The following is a 20,292-nucleotide window of genomic DNA, read 5'->3' as shown; positions in this document are numbered from 1 at the left end:
GCAGCCCCTTTACATTAGCACATTGCTTTCAAACTGTCACATTTTCATGAAAGCCACTTTACACTTTCGTTCTCTACAAAGGATGATTCAGCAAAGACACCAATTAAGTGTATGGATTTCATATTTCAAAGCATTGGAGGATCAGTCATTACTTATTATTTCTGGATAAAACAATATGTCACCATGAATATTATATGTAAATATGTTGAAACAGATGTTTTTAAGAATCGCTCTTTGTCCCAAGGGCCTGCTTCTGTAATTCACTCTAAAGAAATCTCTTCACATCTCACTCCGTGTTGTGTCGTCCTGAATACTCTCTTCAAGCTTTCCTGCTACAAATTTAACAGAACACACACCTGGCTGTCAGCATCCAGCGTCTGCTCAGTGTATTCTGTTGGTCCATTCGGATCCATTGGTCCCTCCACAGAAGGTCTGGATCCCAACTCAGCACGAGAACCTACAAAGTGAAAAGAACAGCTGTTGGAAACTTCTGAATACAGTTGTTTGTGAGTCTGAGCGTAAGAAAGGCGTCTGCAGGACGGAAGACAAGATGGCTACAGTGGGTTTTAACCAAAACACTCAATCGATCAGAAGGCCTTACCGTCACCTGGGGCAGGTGGTACAGAGGCGTCCAGGTCAACGGAGCACAGAGACTCCAAGGGCACATTGATGTTGTAGACATGGTTAAAGACCACAGGTTGCTCCCGCAGGGTCTGGTTGACTGAGGAAGCAAAGGGGGGTTGATCCTCCCCCAGGGCCTGCCTCCTCACTCTGGTGGTACGAACCAGCTTGTTGTCTCCCGATGGAGCAGCATGAGCGGCACCCTGGAGCGAGAGATAATATGAAACAAAAAACACTGCCTGTTTGAACTCAGGGATTTCCAGTTGTTTTATCCTTTATATCTTGCATTTACAAAACGACGGAGTGAAGACTAAGAAAAGAATCCAAGGGGACATAAAACGAAAATTTTCTCACAAGCTGACAACACTGCCAAAACAATTTTCCCATTAAAACTTTGGGTCACGTCCAAAAGACTGTGGTGACATTTCACTATTTTCAGATTGTGCTTTTTTGCCTGCCAGTGAATTTAGACAGAAAATAACATTAAATAGGCAAATTTAAATGGAGCGATGAGATGGAAATATAGTCGCAGGCAGACAAGTCTAAACCCCACTGGATCATATGAGGAGCTACTGTGTTTACATCGTGCTTTATGTAAATTTAGTAATCTGTTAAAAAGATTTGATTTGAGATTACAAAGTTACCGTAATTTCTGGACTATAAGCCGCTACTTTTTTCTCACGCTTTGGACCCGGCGGCTTATACAAAGATGCGGCTAATGTATAGATTTTTATGTGTGAGCTTCATGCCATCATTAAGTTTAGCCCCGTCACATCAGACTAATAAAATTACCAAACAGGTCACAGTGGACCATTGACACTGTTCGAATTAAATCAAGCACACACTAAATTCTTCAGATCAGTCATTCTGTGCTTCATGCACACACCCTCATCATGGAAAACACGAAGAAATGCGTATGACGCAGCTGTTGCAGGCCAAGCCTGCTCTCCTTTAACCTAGGCAGGTGTGTGTGTGTGTGTGTGTGTGTGTGTGTGTGTGTGTGTGTGTGTGTGTGTGTGTGTGTGTGTGTGTGTGTGTGAGAGAGAGAGAGAGTATGTGTGTGTGAGTGTGACGTGAGGAGGAGCACTGCAGCTGTGTGTGTGTGTGTTGCAGAGACGAGTGTGGAAACGGAGGCAGAGTGAAATGATTCTGATGATGATGATTCCGAACAGGCAGGTGAGGCAAGAACCACAAATCCCTCTCCACATATATACAATACAATAAAAAACTTAAAGATAAGTGTTAGCGGTAGCGCGCTAAGCTAAGTGTGCTAGCTTAGTGCGTTGGAGTTGGCAGTGTGAACTGACTCAATGCGTTTCACTGCCGTGTTACAGGCACTGTACCGGAAGAAAATATGTATTTAATTCCAAGTTAAATAAAATCTTTCTGTGTAAATGTTTCATGTTACAATGTGGACACCTGCGGCTTATAGTCAGGTGCGGCTTATATATGTATAAAATTTTTTACTTTTTAAATTTGTTGGGTGCGGCTTATATTCAGGTGCGCTCAATAGTCCGGAAATTACGGTAATAGTTAAGATTTGTAGCACTAACTCGGTCTAGCAGGAATATAGAAATATCATCGTGCAATCACACCAACTGTAACTTCATAGGTCTGTCGAACAATGTGCAAGGTGATGCACTACAAGTGACATACTTTAACATTTTGGAGGGAGTATTTCTTTTCCTTACTCCTTCTGTTTTTCCGAAACCAATAGCACAAAAGCAAACAAGTTCATTTTCTAAACAATGTGTTCATCTGTTCTACTCTACAAAAGATACAAATACCTGTAGTGCCTTGAAACTGAACATTACTTCCAGCCCAAAGAGCACATCCTTCACTAATTAGTTTGTGGGCTTAGCTTACTTAAAACAGCAACTCCATAGCGGTACATTTGCCAAACACAACTGTAGTCCACATAAAAGCTCCTCTTGCAGCAATAAAAGTCAGCAAATTGCCAAGTTATAACAATAGCAGCCTGACGTTAGCTTGTTCCTTGAGTATACAACACAATAACAATGCTGTGTCATTATTTTCATCATCAGCAGGTCAAAGATGCTGATATTTAACTTGAATGTGTCACTCTAATCGAAGTACTGTAGCATAGTACTGTGTTTGCAACTATCAAGTGCATATTTAACATCAAACAAAAGCCTTTTAAAACATAACAGGTGAAAATGTTACAAAAACCGACCAGATACACCACCAACTTGTAGAGAGAATATTTGCATAATTAGCTGGAATTAGTAAAAATCTGCCGAAGACAAAAAGAAATGAGAAGCCTGCTTTTTCCTGCATCCGCCTGACATTTAGAACTTACTCTTTACTGAGAATTTCGAGCTGTAATTGCGCCAGTTATTACTGCAAACAAAAGTTATTTTGCTTGTCAAACGCAGCTGCAAAAACTAAGGCGGTCAAACTCAAACTTGAGCTTATTGACTAAAACTGTTTATCGCCTTGAAGAAACTAAAAAAATAAACAACATGAAACATTAAAACCACAGAGAAAACATGCAGGCCATCTAAATTATTACTGCAAACTGGCCAGGATAGAATTTCAGTGAATTTGTGCCTAGAGTCAAGTGATTAACGGCGCTGCCAAAAAATAAAAAATAAATAAATATTGAAGAAGAAAAAAACAAAGCTTGCTCCAGACAGAGCCATTTTGTATGAACAATTTTACCTGTAGAGCAAGAAACAGAGCCAAAGCCAGGATCCAGCTTGTTGTGGGCGCAGCGGCCCGCTGATGCTGCTGTGCCAGTGGCATGCTGGGAACAAACCTACTACTCCTGTCCACTCGCACCTGCGCAGGAGAGAGGAGAAGTAGAACAGAGAGAGAGAGGGGGGGGGGGAGTGAAGCAGGGAGTTAGCATAAATTAAGCTTCCGGAAAGAAAAAACAGCTGGCACAATGGTGTCTGTGCATAAATATGATTTAGAGTACTTCTTCCTGGGCCACCATGGAAATGGGAACTTATTGTATATACAAGCCTGTGTGTCGACTGAGTTCCACTACATTCAGCTTATCCTCTGTAAATGATAAATAAACGCCTTTGATCTGATGTAAAATAATTGGCTTTAGAAGGGAAAGAAACTCTTCCAGGGATTATGGAGTCGGCTAAGAACCTTTGAATGGATTTCACTGTGCAATACGAAACATTTGATCTTCCCACTTGGGAGCAATACAGAAATATTGCTCGGGGAGAGGGTTGATAGATGGATTTCAGCAGAGACATGGCTTGAGTGATGTTGCTGTAATCCCCTCTCCATTGAGCACGGAAGCGAGAACAGGGACGCGCTGAAATAAAAGCCGCCCAGAAGAGGAGCCGACGTCGTGCATGCTTCAAGCAGCCTGCCACATGTGAGCGCAGACAGGGCAGTGGAGAGCCGAGGTCTAATTTTAAAGTGGATTTTTGAATTTGCTGAGTTTCGTTGCAACAATCTGAATCACGGGTTTTACACAACCTGCAGAAGATGTTTTATCCCACAAGTGTAGACACAGCTGGCTTCGTGCGCGTTCTAATGTGCTTTGCGGCAATTTTAAGAACGATTCCAATTTTCACTTCTGCGTGTTCATGTCTATGCATGTGCCGGCAGAATCCAGTTAAGAAGGATGAGTCTGTGTAGCCTGTATTCAAGAACCTCTTATCACAACAATGCATCTCATGTTGGTGGAGCAGGCTATTGCTCTCAGCTGGCGCCTTTTGTGAGAGCCAGATGGAAGTCTTCTTATCGCACCTAACTGGCTCCGCTTTTCTGTTCTTTTTTTTTTTCGCGAGGCTGGAAATGTCGAAACATCAGTGTATTTGCACATAAATGAGAAACAGAGAGACTCCCGGTGTGTGTGAACCATGGATCCTTTTAAGGTTGTCTCATTCAGGGAAAATGAAATGTTTTTCTTGAAATTAATGCATACTCAATGTTTCAGTTTGCCTGCTCTCACACTGCAGAGGTCTCACCCCTCATCTTTCAAGATCTTTTGTATCCACCTGAGCACATCTTTTATTTTTTTGACAAAGTTGAAAAGCAAGATTTTGTATGTGTGTGTGTGTGTGTGTGTGGTGAACACAAGCACCCACATCAAGCAAGTTTGTCACATACAATAAGTCATAAAGGGCTCATTGAGAAAGATAGCTGGTCATATGTTACAATCAACAGCATGCCTCACTTCAGATGGTGCTTCTAATGCTTTTAAAAATGACTTCGGCCTTGCTGGAATGGACTCCCAACCAATGCTGTTTGCTCCGTGCCGAAGAGATGGGAAATGTTCTACATCCCCTCAAGCATGGAGCTGCTGCCTGACACGACAGGAGACGCTTAACTGGTGGATTCAGCAAACAAATGAGGAGCATGAAGATGACGAAGGAGTGAGATGGACAAAGCCAACTGGAACCGTCTTGTTCACAGCCACTAGCTAAAGCAGTGTCCCCTTGGCTAGCTTCACTCGATGGCGGATGCATGCTTAAGAGACGTGATGATGACAAATGGCACGCTGAATAGATGTTTCATTCACCTCCTTTAACAAGCGTGACAGAGAGCAGCTCGACTGTTACCAGGATGTTTTGTTGTACACCCGAGCTGCATCAGCAATGAACATTTGATGCCAACAAAATCCAAGGATGACATATTAATCAGCATCCGTTTTTAGTTTAACATCAAGAGACATTTTTAACAAAGATCTTTGAGTTTGTAATTTTGAAAAGAAATTTTTACAAGTTTCCTTAGTATTTGTCCTTAAAAAACAAAGCTCCATTCAAACTGGAGTAGATATTAATCGATCATGCAAAATCTTCTTTTCTGCATGCTACAATTTATACTTAGCTGATGATAAATTTCAGACTATAACATTCATTTGACCTGCTGAGTGTCAAAGCAAAGATTTTGTAAGTGATGCTAGCAACTAATTGGAATTATTGTAGTCTGTCAACTCAACACTGTCCTTATTTTTCAAATAATGAGTCTCAAATTACAAGGTTCTCGCAAGGAAATATCTTAGAAAATAATTTTGCAACTACAATCTGATAAAGTACCAAATTGTCTGTTCAAGAATGCTGACAAGACTAGCTAAATATGGTAGCTACACTAGTATAATATAAGGACAACAACATATTTGCAACTTCTCTAAAAAATATATGTACAAGAGAATGAAAATACACAAAGAATGTAAATCTAAACATCTAAGATAACAACTGGGCAACTTCATCTACTGATGAGAACAGCAATTATACGAGTAAAAGGTCCACTGATTTGACAAATTTGTGGAAATTCAGCTCTTTTCGTAGATGGTGGTTGGCATGTTTACATAATAGGACTTCCAGGGAGTGGTGAAAGTGTTGCAGGAGCGATGGGATTGCTGCACAAGGAGACTAATTCAATGTGGACTGCAGCTAGATTCAAGTGAAACATTTTTTCTTTTTTTTTTTTTTTTTGCAGGTGCAGAGTGACAGTTTTTTGATTGAGTCTTATTCATATTAATAATGATTTGCTCGTTTATGTTTTTGCATATTTGCCTAATAACTTGCCGAAAGAGGACAGGTGAAACTCAGACTTTCAACTACCTCTCCTCATATAAATATAAATCTGTGGTGATACTGAGTAATGTGCATTGCAGCTGTAAAAAATAGAGATCTGCTGTAGCTAAAAGTAGCTGATAGCATCAGCCATGCCAATATATCAGGCTCAATTTTCAACCAGTTTCATAGACTTCTTTTTTTTTCCCTCTGACAAAAGGAAGTAAAGTAAAAATAGATGTACCGTGTGATAAAAGTGTCACACAACCTTTTTATCTCACTACAGACAAAAGAGATAAAGGTCTAGCGTATGCATGCAAAATGTCTTCCTTCAGGGCAAATAACAACCCTATATATAGGTTTACACTGGCAGTGATGAAAGTTTGAAAGAGCTTCAAAGTCACAAGATTATACTTAAGTCACTGGGTCATGGTGCAGGCTCATGCCCACAAGCATCACCACGCACAACAAGACAAGGTTTTTCACGGAGGCTCAATTAAGGACAGACCCACTCATTCAGAGTGGAGAGAATCAACATGCTTCAGGCATTAAAAACTGGCTTAATTTTCTCACTTTTTTTTTCCCAGGAAAGAGAACATGTGCTCTAAGAGGAGCACATGCACCAACACAAAACCGAGTGCGCTGATAACCACTTTCGAATCCACAGGACACTCACACAATGCAGTCATAAGCACAAATACACATGGGAGAATGCACAGCAACACGTGCACACAAACATGAAAACGCACCCTGTGTCATGTATCAAGTCATTTATTTTAATAACAGTTAAAGTGAATTGAAGGTAATTTAATTTGTCAGCATGTAGCCTCTCCATCTGGAAATACGTTCTGAAGGTTTAGGTACAAAAAATAAAAAAACACTGTGATGTTATTTAGCTGCACAGTAAACAATGTGTGTATGTGTGTTCACGTCTGCCTTTTATTCATGGCTAAATATTCTGTGCGCGCTAGAAAATATAAATTCAATGACTTTGAGGACGCTCTGAAACAGCGCTGTCACATTATGTATTACCTGGTGATTTTCTTGAGAGAAATTGGATGAGTTCACCCCCTGCAAGGCTGAAATGAAACTGCCTGTTCCAATTATAATAAAAACCATCAGGACACTTTATGTCACAAAGGAAAAGGTAAAATATTCAGCCTACACAAAACAGGCTACTTGGCAAAATATCCGAAACTATAAAACGAATCATCACAAAAACCATCGCTCTTAAAAGTTCGATGCTAAAAAGAGAAAAAAATTACTTTGATCTTGTCTTTCGTACTTTTTTCATCTTTGTTAGATTACATTTCTCTTTGAGGTGAGCTTCAGTCTTTGACAATATCTTTCTCTTTCATTCACAGTGTGGTTTACGGGCAAGTGAGTCGATATAAAAAGAGAATTTAATCTAATGCACAGTGTAATTATAATGAGACACTAATTTATTTCTTCGTCACGTGGTTCAGAAAGACTTCTATCATATACAGTCGACACTAAAGCTGGAGTTGGAAAGCATTTTGGAAATCCCAAATAACTGGATCTTGAATATATGTAAAAGTAAAACATTTGAAACAATATCAAAAAGGCATGTAATGTTTTTTGTATATTATATTTACAATGTCCAAATAATAAATGAGTTTTTGGGATGTTTTAAAGACGTTTTTAAGTGAATCTCACATTTCACCACCGTTTCTTGCACCACACCAGTCCAGCTGCCAGTGATACAACTGATACAAATAATAATTTCTCTGATCTGTCACGGCTAAGAGAAATATGAAATGTTATTTTGCAGAGGGCTGTAAGGAAAATTATGTATCCTTGAGAATTTCATCAGACGGTTAAATGCACAGCATACCTATGTGCTTTTAGAGAACTCCATTGAACTTTTTCAGCCTATTGATTCTGCTCCTCCCCTCAGCTCCTGAATGTCTGGTTTTTGATCTGATTGTACCTGTAAGGGTGATCACTTTTGTTGCTACAAACCATCTGAGCTCTGCTGCACCTTGTATAGTATCTAGGTGGATTTACGTGTTAAACATCCATGAGTGTGGGGAGCCAAAACAGCTAGATGGGAAGTGATCCAAAGCATATTTCCTCACAGTTATACCAGCTTGTCAGCAGAGGTCTGCACACTTGTGAAACAGATTTTCACTGCCTTTGTTTTGGATCTGATAAAATGACCTGTGGGGATTCCCAGCAGCTCTAGCACTCAGAAGTAAACCTGACATCTTAAGTTATCCATGAACTCTCAGTTGTTCTCAAAAGGTCGACATTTCTCGGGTCCCCGAGCTCAGCCACTGTTAAAAAAGGATATCACTGATGAACTCGGCTATTTTACAGTGTGTTCTGTGGACTAAAAGTCACTGTACAAACTGCTATAACATAATGACATGTCACGGAGCACCAGTGAACCAGAATTTTTTTTAACTGAAGGCAATTTTTATCTATACAGGGTGGGGAAGCAAAAATGTTCTGTCAGGTAAAAACAACTATAAATGGGTATAACGTTTTTATTCTTTGGAATTTTGCACTGATTTCTTAAAGAACACAAATTTAAAGCTTTCAGAACATGTTTATTCAATATGTCCTCCATCAGCCATGATGAAGGCCTCGATAAAGCCTCTGAAAGAGGCACAGGCCCTCCTGATATCCTCCTTGGGGTAGGCCTCCCATTCCCTGGAGAATGCAGCCTTAAGTAAACTCACATTGGCATGAGGGGTGGCATTAATCCTCAACTCAATGGCGCCCCATCAGAAAAAATCCAGGGGGTTTAGATCAGGTGAGCTCGGGGGCCAAATGCCTTTGGGCCAGAAGTTCGCCATATTCTACTCACAGAACTTTTGGACCTTGATTGATGTGTGAGCAGGAGCCCCATCTTGCTGCCGCACATAGTTGTTGTCAGGGTAGGTGGCCTTCAGCCAGGGCAAAACGGTGTATCTCTGAACTCTGTAGTACACATCAGCCCCAATTTTCTGATCTGGCTTTAAGAAGTAGGGGGGCATCTTATTGCCATCTGAGCCCAAGACTCCCAGGGCCATCTGGAGATCTCCTGGTGCCCAAACTGGATTGTCTGGCATGCTGGATGCGGCGAATGGTCCTCTCACTGATGCCAACAATCTTGGCAATGTCTTTCTGAGGGATTTGGGCATCCAGGAGATCACAAACCCTATTGCGTTTTGCTTGTTGCTTGCTCACTTCACAATGCACCAAGGTCTGACAAATACTAAAAAGATTGATTAAAAGTAAGGAACTTTGATTTTAATTATTGTTTTAATTATCCTCACCGTTTGGGCAGGACATTCAAATTTGTCAATAGGATATTTTTGCTTCCCCACCCTGTATTTATCCCCCTCACCCATCCCCACTCTCACTCAGCCAGTCGAGGAAGATGGCCGCCTTCCCTGTGCCTGGTTCTGTCGGAGGTATTTATTTCCCCTCACCATTCTTAGTGTTTCTCCGTTCCTTCCCGCTGTCGCTCATCGGGAACCCAAAGGCAACTCTGGATTCGTATGAATTCGTATAATTCGTATGATCTGTACCTCACTATGCTAAGCACTGTGAAATGACATGTTGTGAATCTGTGCTGTATAAATAAAACCGAATTGAATCAAATTTGGCATGATAACTCACTATTAACTTGTACTACACTAAAGTGTGAGAAGAGGTGAAGTGCAATGCAAAATTCAGCTTGCAGTGGGATTACTGCAATTTGTGTTTGCAGACACCGGGTCAAAAGCTCACATTGTACTGTAAAAGGTTTAAATGCCGCTTTGAGGTTTTATCAAATGATGCTCATGCTTCGCACTGCAGTCTGATTTAAAGCTTACTTACCCTTTTTGTGGATTATATGTATGGCCTTGTGGCCTTGATAAACACTCTGTAAACACTTTAGAATGCCTGTAGTGGTTAAAAGCCGATCATGCTGGTAATAGAATCTGCTCATTCCTCAGCTGAGTTCACCTCCCAGATGTTGGAGTTGGGTATTTATAATTAGATTATGCAGTTTATCATTTCCTGTACGTTATCGCGGATTCTCATCTTTTCCGCCACATATTTGCTCTCCTGTTTAACCACATTGTCGAGCTTATTGACTCATACAGAGATGGCTCAGTGACCTTTCACATCCTTATGTCTCTCATTCTCGCTGTTTTCCTTTGACCTCTCTCACTGACAGTTGTTTTTTTTTTCTTTTGAAAGTCAGAACTGCAACTGACTGTATGGCTTTCACTGTCACTTAATTCACTATAAATTTATGGGCTGCATCTTCCATCTGGCAACAACAGCAGCTGCTTAGATCTCACATCTCGCTGATTGTAATTTCTAGTCGAGCATTAACTGAACCTGTTGACCCAGTCTGTACATCTATTAAATTCGGCCACTGTCACATTACTCACTGTTTAGAGGAGCTTGCAGTTTTAGTTAACGAGCACGTTTGTGTAATGAAGCCGCCACCGACTGTAAGTCTCTAAAGCGGAAGAAGGTTTTTATTATTCTTACTATATAGAGATGTTTCAAAAATAAATTTCTAAATTACTGTTGAGCATAAAGAAGGATCATGTCACCTGGTGCAACATTGTGGCTTCTGATGGGGTTTTATACATTTAGGACAACAATGCAGCATAACTTTTGGATTTTTCATGAGAAACAAGAAGAAGAACAGCTTGGATTATTAGTAATCCTTTCATTTAACTTCAGTTTAGCAATGACATTATATGCAATACAATTCCAAAGAACAGTGGAATAAAATAATACCAAACACGTACATAAATATAGCTCGAAGCAGCAATTAGGGGCCAAGCTATGTCAAATCTGGAGAATATTTGACAATGTTTACAGCCATTATACATTTTTAAGGCTTTTGATTAAATGTAACTGAGTAACTGCTTTCTTTTGGTTGGTTGATATCTCCAGACACAGCAACCACTTTGATAAGGCTAGCACATCAAATGGTGTTGAAAAATGTGTTTTTGCTAAATACAGTGCCTTTCAGCGGTCTGCTGATGCAAGTTTGTGTTGTCGGCAACCAAAGGAATGGATGTCACTACATGAAACAGTTCCTGAGATATGATCCAACTTCCTTGCTGCTGAATTTGATTGGCAGCAATAGCGAGTTTCAAAAATCGAAGATCCCTTTGATGACACTTGTGAAGCTTGGTGTGAAGGTCATCTGCAGCAGTTTTGGTGATGATTGGAACAAATATGTGGCCCAGAAACACGAGGGGTGACTACAGATAGGCGATATATTAGCAAGTTTAAAACTAGCACTTTAATTTAAAGCATGTATTGTTATTTAATGGGCTGAACAGTTAATCGATTTCAAATCAAAAATGCAATTTAAAACAGTGCAATTAGCAAACTGCAAAGGCTGAAGTTTAGGGTATGCATTATGCAGCACATCTGACCCAAGGTTTAAACTGTTGTCTCAATGGTTTTATACATTTGTGTTGTCGTCTGTGTGACAGTCACACCTTTGTTGGTATAATCTGAAAATTCACCATTGCATGTTTTAAGTGTATTACACAGTTAATGGTAAACTGAGGCTTGACTTTAAAAACCTAAAATCAAATTGCAATATCAAAAAAAAATCTAATGATCTCATACATCTGATATATAAATATATTTGATAGTACATCCTTCTATTTAGTATGTTTCAGACAGAATTAGACCATCGCAAAATCACAAAAAACAACCGACATATTGTTGCTCTGGATGTCTTTTTACTGTTGTTGCCTGACGAAGAAGTTAAAAATCGAGGCATTCTTTCAACACTCAAACTTGGATCTGTTTTCCAATAAAAATGCGGTGGTTAAAAATATGTTCAACAACAGTTTCGTAAGAGGAAAAAAAAGGGGGTCACTGGTGTCGACAGAATTACACAGGACTCCATGGTGCTGTAGAGCCTCTTCTTAGTTTTCACCGGAGCTGTCAAAATTTGTCTTTCATGACGCCTTTGTAGGAAGCAACAAAAAAGCGACAGGTTTTTATTACCGCAACAGTATTAACAGCTGCTATAAGCGGTACTTCTTCCCTCATCCATTATGGTTCCTTCACCACGGATGAGTGAAACCAGCCACGACTTGTGGGAGTGTATTGTGTTAGCAGCTCTTCAGTGAAGCTGAGTGGAAAGCAAAATTTCACAATGGGTCGTGACGTTTCGGTTCTCGTGGGCTTTCTCTCAAAACCCACTGTGCCAGCTGCATTTACACCTGGTGGAGCACAGTGTTCTGTATCTGCATAAGTTATCTATACACAGACAATAAATGTAAAGTGTCGCTGACTTGGGGAAGTTAGTATTAGACATGGAAGAAGAAAATAACTGGGGAAAGCTTAAGAAATGAAAAAAGATGTGTTCACAGAATGAAACAGTGTGTTACAAAAATAACACAACATTATTACAGAAAGGAGTCAGTGTAAAGTGATTATAGGGATTTAATAATGACATAAAACAAAACAAGAGATCTGTCAAGAGGGTTCAAGAGATGCAAAAAGGAAAGTTGAAGGAAAAGAGCACAGCTAAACTAGTCTCTCTCATCCAGCCAGCTGCACCATGAAACGAGAAGCAGCCACTGAATACCTCTCTTCCCACACACGCCTCATGATCATAGGCTCTCTCTGAAAAAAAAGTGTGTAGGTGTGTGTATCTGTGTGTTTAGCCGTTAGGGAACCACAAGAGATTAACATCCCCGTTGGATTATGGAAGGGATGCACACTGGAAAGCTTCATTACCTCTTGCTTGGTGTGTGTGCGCCACTCTCTTCCCATGGCCACAGGGCTTTTTAGACTGTTGCCTCCTGACTAAGTGTTTACTGTCTGCCCTGTAGACATATGTCTCAATCTGTGTACGTAGTCTCTTTCCTCTCTGTGGCCCTCTGGAGGCCCTGCAAAAACAGATAAATCAGCCTTGGGAGCATTTGACTGTCACCGTTCCTTTATGGGATCCAGGGGAGGACAGTGAAAATATTTATGAATCAATCGCTTTCTGTAATCCAGCTGTAGTGGTAATCTCCAGTGCATCCTCAGCTGCTAAGATAAAGAGATGTAGTCAGTTTGAGATGCTGTGATCATGGCCAATGAGCGCAAAAGGAAGCCATCAAGTGCTGCTTCTGATTTAAGATGCTGCAGGTTGGATGTCGGTCTCAGACCTGTACGGCTACCAGGGGGGCACCAAACACCCAGCTGCTGCAGTGTTGTCACTGCTCTGCAGCGTCACGCTGCTGTGTCATAATGTGGTGAGAGGAGAGATTTTCTGCCGTACTCACACTTTCTCTTCCAAATGATTTTATTCACCTCTTCCAGAAAATCACCTTTGCTCTATGCTGGTCCATCTTCTCTTATTTGCTGCTCTCATTTTTCATTATCTCCAGTTGTCATTTTCACCATCTCCTTTTATCTCTCTGACAGAGTTTTCATTTTCTCTCTTTCTCTGAGGATTTGCTTTATCCCTAAAAGTCTTTTTTTCACTGTGCACACTAAATCTGCTCCTTTGGAGATGCTGATTTTCTGACTGAGAGCTACATACTGTAGAGAAGAGGAGACTGAATTTTCTCTCTTCCACGTTCATTTATTTCTTCCTCCTTTCTCCAGCAGAAGCCCTGTTATCCCGTCCTTGCTCACCCTATGGAAGTAAAGCCATAACCTCCATTTGCACAGGTTAATGTGAAGCCACCTCAACATGAACATAAAACCAATACCAGGCCTTCTTGCTCGCTCTCTCTCCAGTCTCTTGTGTTCCTTTATTCCTTGTACATCCCTGCATCGGATCCTTTCTCTCTGTGTCTCTCACTCAATCTCTCTTTCTCCACCTTGTAAATTGGACTCGAGAAACATTACGATGCTTTTCTCATTATTCCCATCACTCTGGCCAAATTGCCTTGTCTTTCAGGACCATTGGGCTCTGCTCATTGGCTGCTCCCGCATCCTGAGGGCTGCACAAGTCTTTTCCTCTGTCTCAGGGCTTTGTCGGAACAAAGATGGGACAAAGAAATGGATTCAATTCTACAGCAAATAATACAACCTCAGGCGACCGATGACTGCCTGCTCCACAGTGCACACTGTGATCCATTTATCAAGGAACATGTAAACAAATGTTCACACGAAGAACTGAAATAACACGCAGTAAAAAGTGCTACAAAGAATTTGATCTTATGAATGTATCTCTTTTTTAGTCTGTGATTCAGAAGTTCTTTCTTTTTATTCTAGGATTACTCTTACTGCTTGTTTCTGCTAATTAATAACAAAATTCCACGGCTGATACAGCAGAGGTAGACAATGAAGAAAGCCCTGCCAACAGTTTGATTTGAAAAACAAAGACTATAGAGGTGTGAGATGAGCATTTATCCTCTGCAGCACCAGTCTGCGAAAGATGACGTGCAGATGACAAGTGGAACCAATTAAGTGAAGTTTTTCATTTATTGTAATTTTTCTTTTTAGCAAGTGCATGCACAAGCCCAAAATGCAATTTACTTTCTGCACTGCTCTGTTAAAGAGTACACCACTCTTGATTCTTGATTCCACTCATGAATCTGCATGATTCAGATAGATAACACTCAAAACTGTCTCAAAGATACACATTTTTGCAGTCCCCTCTGTATTTCGCCTTGACTCAGATTTGAACTTGTTTTAGATTCAGCTCTTTCCTGCATCCTGGAAAGATTTGTTTCACAAATGAGACCCATCGTGACAATTTCAGACAAAACGAGGCCAAGTGCAACTACAGATAGATGCTGGAATAAGAGATAAAAGGAGGGAACACAACAACAAAAAGACAAACCAAACAAGAAAAGCCCTGAAACCACAAAAGTGGTTGAGAGCAAACAAGATAAAATTAAAAAAAAAAAAACTACCACAGGGGGAAGAGACAGAAAGTGGATGAGAGAGGTCTAGAAAAAGGGCAGAGGAGACATCGCAAACGAAAGAGACACAGAGGATGGTTAAAAACTTGGAGTGAAGGTAAATGCTTAAGTCTTTTTGAGTTCACTGAGCTATGAGTCAGGAGGAACTGAAAAGATTTTTTTTTCTCTTTCACTGTCTGCTGCCGCCGAATACCCACTGCTCCTCTATTCTGGCCTGACACAATACATGGCTTTTAGCAAATTCATTTTCCATTTCAGAGCTGCCCGCTGGTCATTTTAGAAAGGACAAAAAATAAATAAATAAATAAAAATATGAAGGTAGAAGGCGCAAGCAAACTAGACCAAAGGTTGCTCTGCATGTCACAAATAAAATTCACGCAGTTTCATTCAGTAGTAGCTAAAACAAACCCGTCATTTCTTTCCATTTTCTTGTGCTTATGCTCACAGCTGTACACTTCTTTATTTTTGCTCATTTTTAAGTTTTCCTGCTATTCTATGCATGAGTGCAAAAGCTGTGTGTACGCTTTACAAAGTGGTGCTTTATTTCATTTTGTCTTTCCTCTATATGGTACCTGCACAAAACACATGAAACAGCCTGACAGTGCCTGAGTTTGACATGCATTTGCAGTCCTCTGCCTCTCGTTGCCTTCCTTTCACTCAGCTCTCTCCCCCTATCTTTTTGCTCAGGCATGACCTAAAAGAAAAATGGACCAAAACTTCAAAAACCTCCCGTCTGTCACCTCATGAGCTGTTGTTGTCTACCGGTCCCTCTGCTTCCCTTTCCGGTAAGCCATTTCTCTCCTTTCATCTTTTCCTTTCAAAGGCTTTTGTTTCTTGTGGGACAGAAATGACAACATATTCTCCGGTACCTTTCATATACAGTAAAAAGGTGGGGCAAAGTCATCCTCCTCCCACCTGTGCTATCTGTTTTTCTCTCTTGTATGACTTAAGGTGGGCTGAAATGACAGACAAAATGCAGCAACAATCCAATACCGTAAGCTGCGCAGGGACGATAAAGCAACTACGAGGGATCAAAAGGATTGACACGTTCTTCTGTTGCTGCTGTCTGTTCAATGCCACAACAGCGAAGGAGGAAGTGCTCCTGGCGCTCAGTAGAAATTGTATTCAATTACCAAATAAACTGCTCAATGGCAGAGAACCACAATAAGTGAGTTACTTGAAAGCCCAAATGGCATTATGTTTCATTATTATGGGTAACGGCTTGTATTTGAGGTGACATTGTCCTGCTTTAATAAAACATGTGTCTAAATCCAGTGGTAGCACTGCGACGGGGAAACATAAATAAGATTGTAGTGACAAATAATGACCATGTTTCATGCTGGGGTAGACTTAATCATGACTTTTGTGACTTTATGTTCTCGTCTTGTTTTAATTCATGACTTACAGCCATGGCCATAAGTTTGGACACAAGTACCATGACGCTTGTGAATCTTAGAAAATACCACAAAATTGTCATTTACAATACAGTACACAACTCCTGAGAACTATATTAAGTTTCATATTTAAAAAAACAAACAAACATCAAAAGCGTTTGGTGTCATTTTGTTATTCTTACCAAATTCGGTTGTGAAAGTACTGCATTTTTTTGTTATTTTCTTCTAATATTATGTTTTGGGAACAAAGTTGTTCCAATTGTTGGAATTTATTGATAATATTATATCCCTTGTTGATTTGTTGACTAATTAAACTGGTGCTGTCAAAAAATATTAGTTATGTTCTGTAATAGACATCAAAACAGACATAGTAAGTCATGCTGTGTCCAAACTTATGGCCATGGCTGTAAGTGAAATGTACCATTAGCCTGTGCCTGTTGAAATGCACTTGGTATGCCTTTAGAGTACCTTTTGGTTGTGTATGTGTGTGTGTGTTAGCAAAGCAAAACAAAAGAGGAGATAATGGGAAACCTTCAGAAATGTATTGTATACTTTTAGTGGAACCATGCTCAGTGTTGACTGTCTGGAGCTCTCTGTAAAAAAAAATCCAACCAAACATAATTTATTGACCATTATCAGTAAAACCCTACATTTACCAAACATCTATACCAACAGACCAATTGTAAGACGTATTGTCGTATTACACTGTGTGGCGAATACATGCTTGGATATTTTCGTGAGAAGTGACTGTATTATTTTGTCAGGAAAACCTAGTATGTTTTTAGTACTTGGCTTGTCCCACAAGAGGTAGATTGATAGGCCTTCCATTACTGACTCAGGTCAGGCTGACTCAAAATATAAATTATTGAACGAGTAATGACTGGACTCTTAAGCTACAAAATGTTGGAGCAGATTGGTGAGTCTTCCATTGCTGATCAAACTGAAGATTTTCAGCCATGAAACGCAGACAGATAATCTAACTGTCAAGTGCATTGGCAATCATTTTACAAGGGTAGGTATGGAGGAACTACACTGACCGATTCAGGTATAAATCTGTGGCCAAGGTTTTGCTCTTATTTAAAGCAGCTGTTGGATTTACTATACTTCCACTTACCGCTAAAATATCAAGTATTCATCCATCTTTTAGATGTATTTGACCTAAGGTTTCCAGAAAGCGTGCTCATGAAGAAGACTGGCCCCTGCATGACTTTACTGGCTACCAAAGCAATGAAGGATTCATCTAGAAATTTTATTCATTACCTTTAAGACATGTCTTGGACTAGCGCCCAGCTGTATCTGAGCTTTTAAGCCCTTGTGAGCCCAAGCACAGCTTGAGATCCGGAGGCAGCACTGCTTTGGTCATTTCACAGTCTAGACAGACGACTAAGGATTATCAGGCTTTCCTCATCAGGGCCCTGGAAGACTCTCAGAACAACCTGTCTGATGAGATCAAGCCGAACTCTTTAAAAAACTTACTTTGACTGCAATTTCTTGAACTACAGCGTACTGGTCCATCTCTGGTTTTGTTGTTTCGATCGCTTTGTGCTGTTCCAAATTAGAACCGCATGCTTTGTTGCAATTTGCTTTGGTGTCCCTTTTGGTTTGCGTTGTTTGAAATGGTTGCACTGCAATTGTATTTTCTTTAGTAAACTAGTCTTGAACCTGTACATGGGGAAATGCTATTGTAAGTTGTGTTGTGCCTCATTTCTTGTCATCATCTTGTTTGATCTGACTGATCCATGTGGAGCTACAATTTGCGTAGACAGTATGTCATTTCTCACTTCTAATTCATTCACGGAGGAAGAAAAACTGGCAGAGAAACAAACAAACCAAAACAGAGCTTGTGAAGCTGCCTCTTGTAGTATTACAGCAGTTGTCTGGCATTTTTATGTAAATAAATTGAATTTAAGAAAACCACTGTAGTATCACAACCATATTTCTAAAGGGAATGTCAGGCTTTTAAGAGGTAGGGACAGACTGTTAAGACATTCAGTATTGATCGAGCTTACACTGGGTCAAACTGAAGAAACCTCAAGTGCAGAGGAGGACATAAGGTCAGATTGAATGGGTTATCTTGGCTACATCTCTGTAGCAGGACATCAGATTGCGATGCTATCACTTCCAGGAATAGCCTAGTGAGGAGAAGACACAAAGGTTCACTTCATTAGCACAGATGCTGCCACAGCGACAGACTGCTCTGACTGTTGTCAACAGCATAGTCTTAACAGAACAACATCAGAAATAGAACAGTGTCTCGTCGGTGAAGGTACACATGAATAAAATGAGAAACATTTAGCAGTTCTTCCTTCCACAGGGTAATCAGACAGTGCGTTGACATTAAACCTACTCAGGCAATAAACTTCATGATTTGGTTTGGTTCCTATACATCTCTTTCAAAAACTTAAGGTCCTCTAAAAACTAAAGCACCCAGTTTACATTCAGTCATATTCTTACACCATATTTCACTTTTGCTCTCTATAACATTTCGTGTTCTTTTTGGTTGCTATTGTTTAATGCATACAGTATTTCTTTTTAATTCTTAATTTCATATATACGTTTACTGCATAATTCCATGTGTGTTCATTCATAGTTTTGATGCCTTCAGTGAGAATCTACAATGTCAATAGTCATGAAAATAAAGAAAAAACATAAAATGAAAAGGTGTTTCCAAACTTTTGACTGGTGGGGCATACTGTCTATACAGGGTGGGCCATAAGTTTCCATACACAGGAAAATGTATAATGTATATTTTTTCTGTTTCAGATACCCTAGAAGATGTGTTTGACGCTATCTTTGGGGGCACTTGAAGGCCATGGTTTATCAGGTGAAGATACGAGACATAAATCATCTCAAGGAACGTATCACCAACACCATTACAAGCATAACTTCAGCAGGGATAATGCAAGTTCATCAGCAGTGGAAAACACGAATTAATGTATTTTCAAAACAATGGTAATCATACAGAGCACATTGTATAAATAGAAACGGTAGTCCAACATAAAATGTTTATTTTTCCTCTGTATGGAATCCTATGGCCCATCCTATATATAAACATATGGTATGTTCTATGCTTTACACATCGTGAGTACTGACAAAAGGGGGGGGAAGCAATAGACGTATAATCCCACCTATTCCAACAACCTGTCTCAAACATCAGTAAAATCTTAACTCCCTGGATATACACGGTGAAATTCGTCTGCTGTCAGAGGAGGTTGAAAGACTTCCACATTCAAAGGTATTAAAGTAGTTCTCCAGGGTCTGTCTGTCCTCATGCTGCAGTTTATAGTCTTCTGTAGCGCTGTGTTTCATGTGGTTTCCTGTGTCATGTATTCACGATGTTTACTCCCTGTAGTGGCTACACACCCCCACGTTGTTGGCACTTCATAGTCACAATAGAGCTGTGTGGTTGACTATGCGATGTACAACAGGCTCTACTATTGAGGGGTGTGACCAAGATTTGCACAAATTCAAATTTTTCCAAATGCTGAATCCATCTCCACACTGAATTTCTGAGCGCCGTCAAACACTTCAGATGTCTGATCGCATGCACCTCGCTGGAATTTTCCTGGACGCCTCTCTTTAGAAGAAGAGGGACTTGTGTTTGTCTGATGCTCTTCTGGATGCCCACTGTCTCCTGGTGCTGCTGCCATAATCAGGACTGACACAGGCACACAGACCATAATCCCCATTGATTAGAAACCTGAGATCAAAGGCTTCCACTGCTGTCACTCTCACCTCTTGTCTCAATTCTACAGCTTCTGCAGCTTCGTTTTCTACCCTCCCGCTCTTCTCCATCGTTATTCATCTTCTTTTGCTTTATTTGTATGCGTTTGTCTGTTTCACTTGTGTTGTGGGGTTCAACTTCGCCCACCATTTCAGTCAGAATAAAGCGGCTCATTCTAAAAACAAATTTCTTTC

At 40.2% G+C, this 20,292-nt stretch overlaps 1 protein-coding gene across 8 annotated transcripts in view; it reads right to left on the bottom strand.

The window, feature by feature from the left end:
- The window catches only part of tnr (tenascin R (restrictin, janusin)), a 181,506-nt gene that overhangs the window by 67,690 nt on the left and 93,524 nt on the right, over window positions 1–20,292 (bottom strand). For 6 of the 8 annotated variants that reach the window (XM_051953974.1, XM_051953971.1, XM_051953969.1 and 3 more), the window contains 3 exons: window positions 3,304–3,423; window positions 602–824; window positions 357–457 (listed from right to left, as the gene is read on the bottom strand). In XM_051953974.1, coding sequence (XP_051809934.1) covers window positions 357–457; window positions 602–824; window positions 3,304–3,387 — 408 coding nt within the window. In that variant the 5' untranslated portion in view covers window positions 3,388–3,423. Of the gene's footprint in view, window positions 1–356; window positions 458–601; window positions 825–3,303; window positions 3,424–18,383; window positions 18,507–20,292 lie in introns of all 8 variants that reach the window. The other 2 variants (XM_051953970.1, XM_051953972.1) reach the window with 1 other exon arrangement.

This window comes from Acanthochromis polyacanthus, chromosome 9 (genome assembly GCF_021347895.1).
Source record: "Acanthochromis polyacanthus isolate Apoly-LR-REF ecotype Palm Island chromosome 9, KAUST_Apoly_ChrSc, whole genome shotgun sequence".
Taxonomy (NCBI): Eukaryota; Metazoa; Chordata; class Actinopteri; family Pomacentridae; genus Acanthochromis; species Acanthochromis polyacanthus.
Note: the sequence above shows the minus strand (reverse complement) of the source record. Positions and strands in the feature narration are given on the sequence as shown.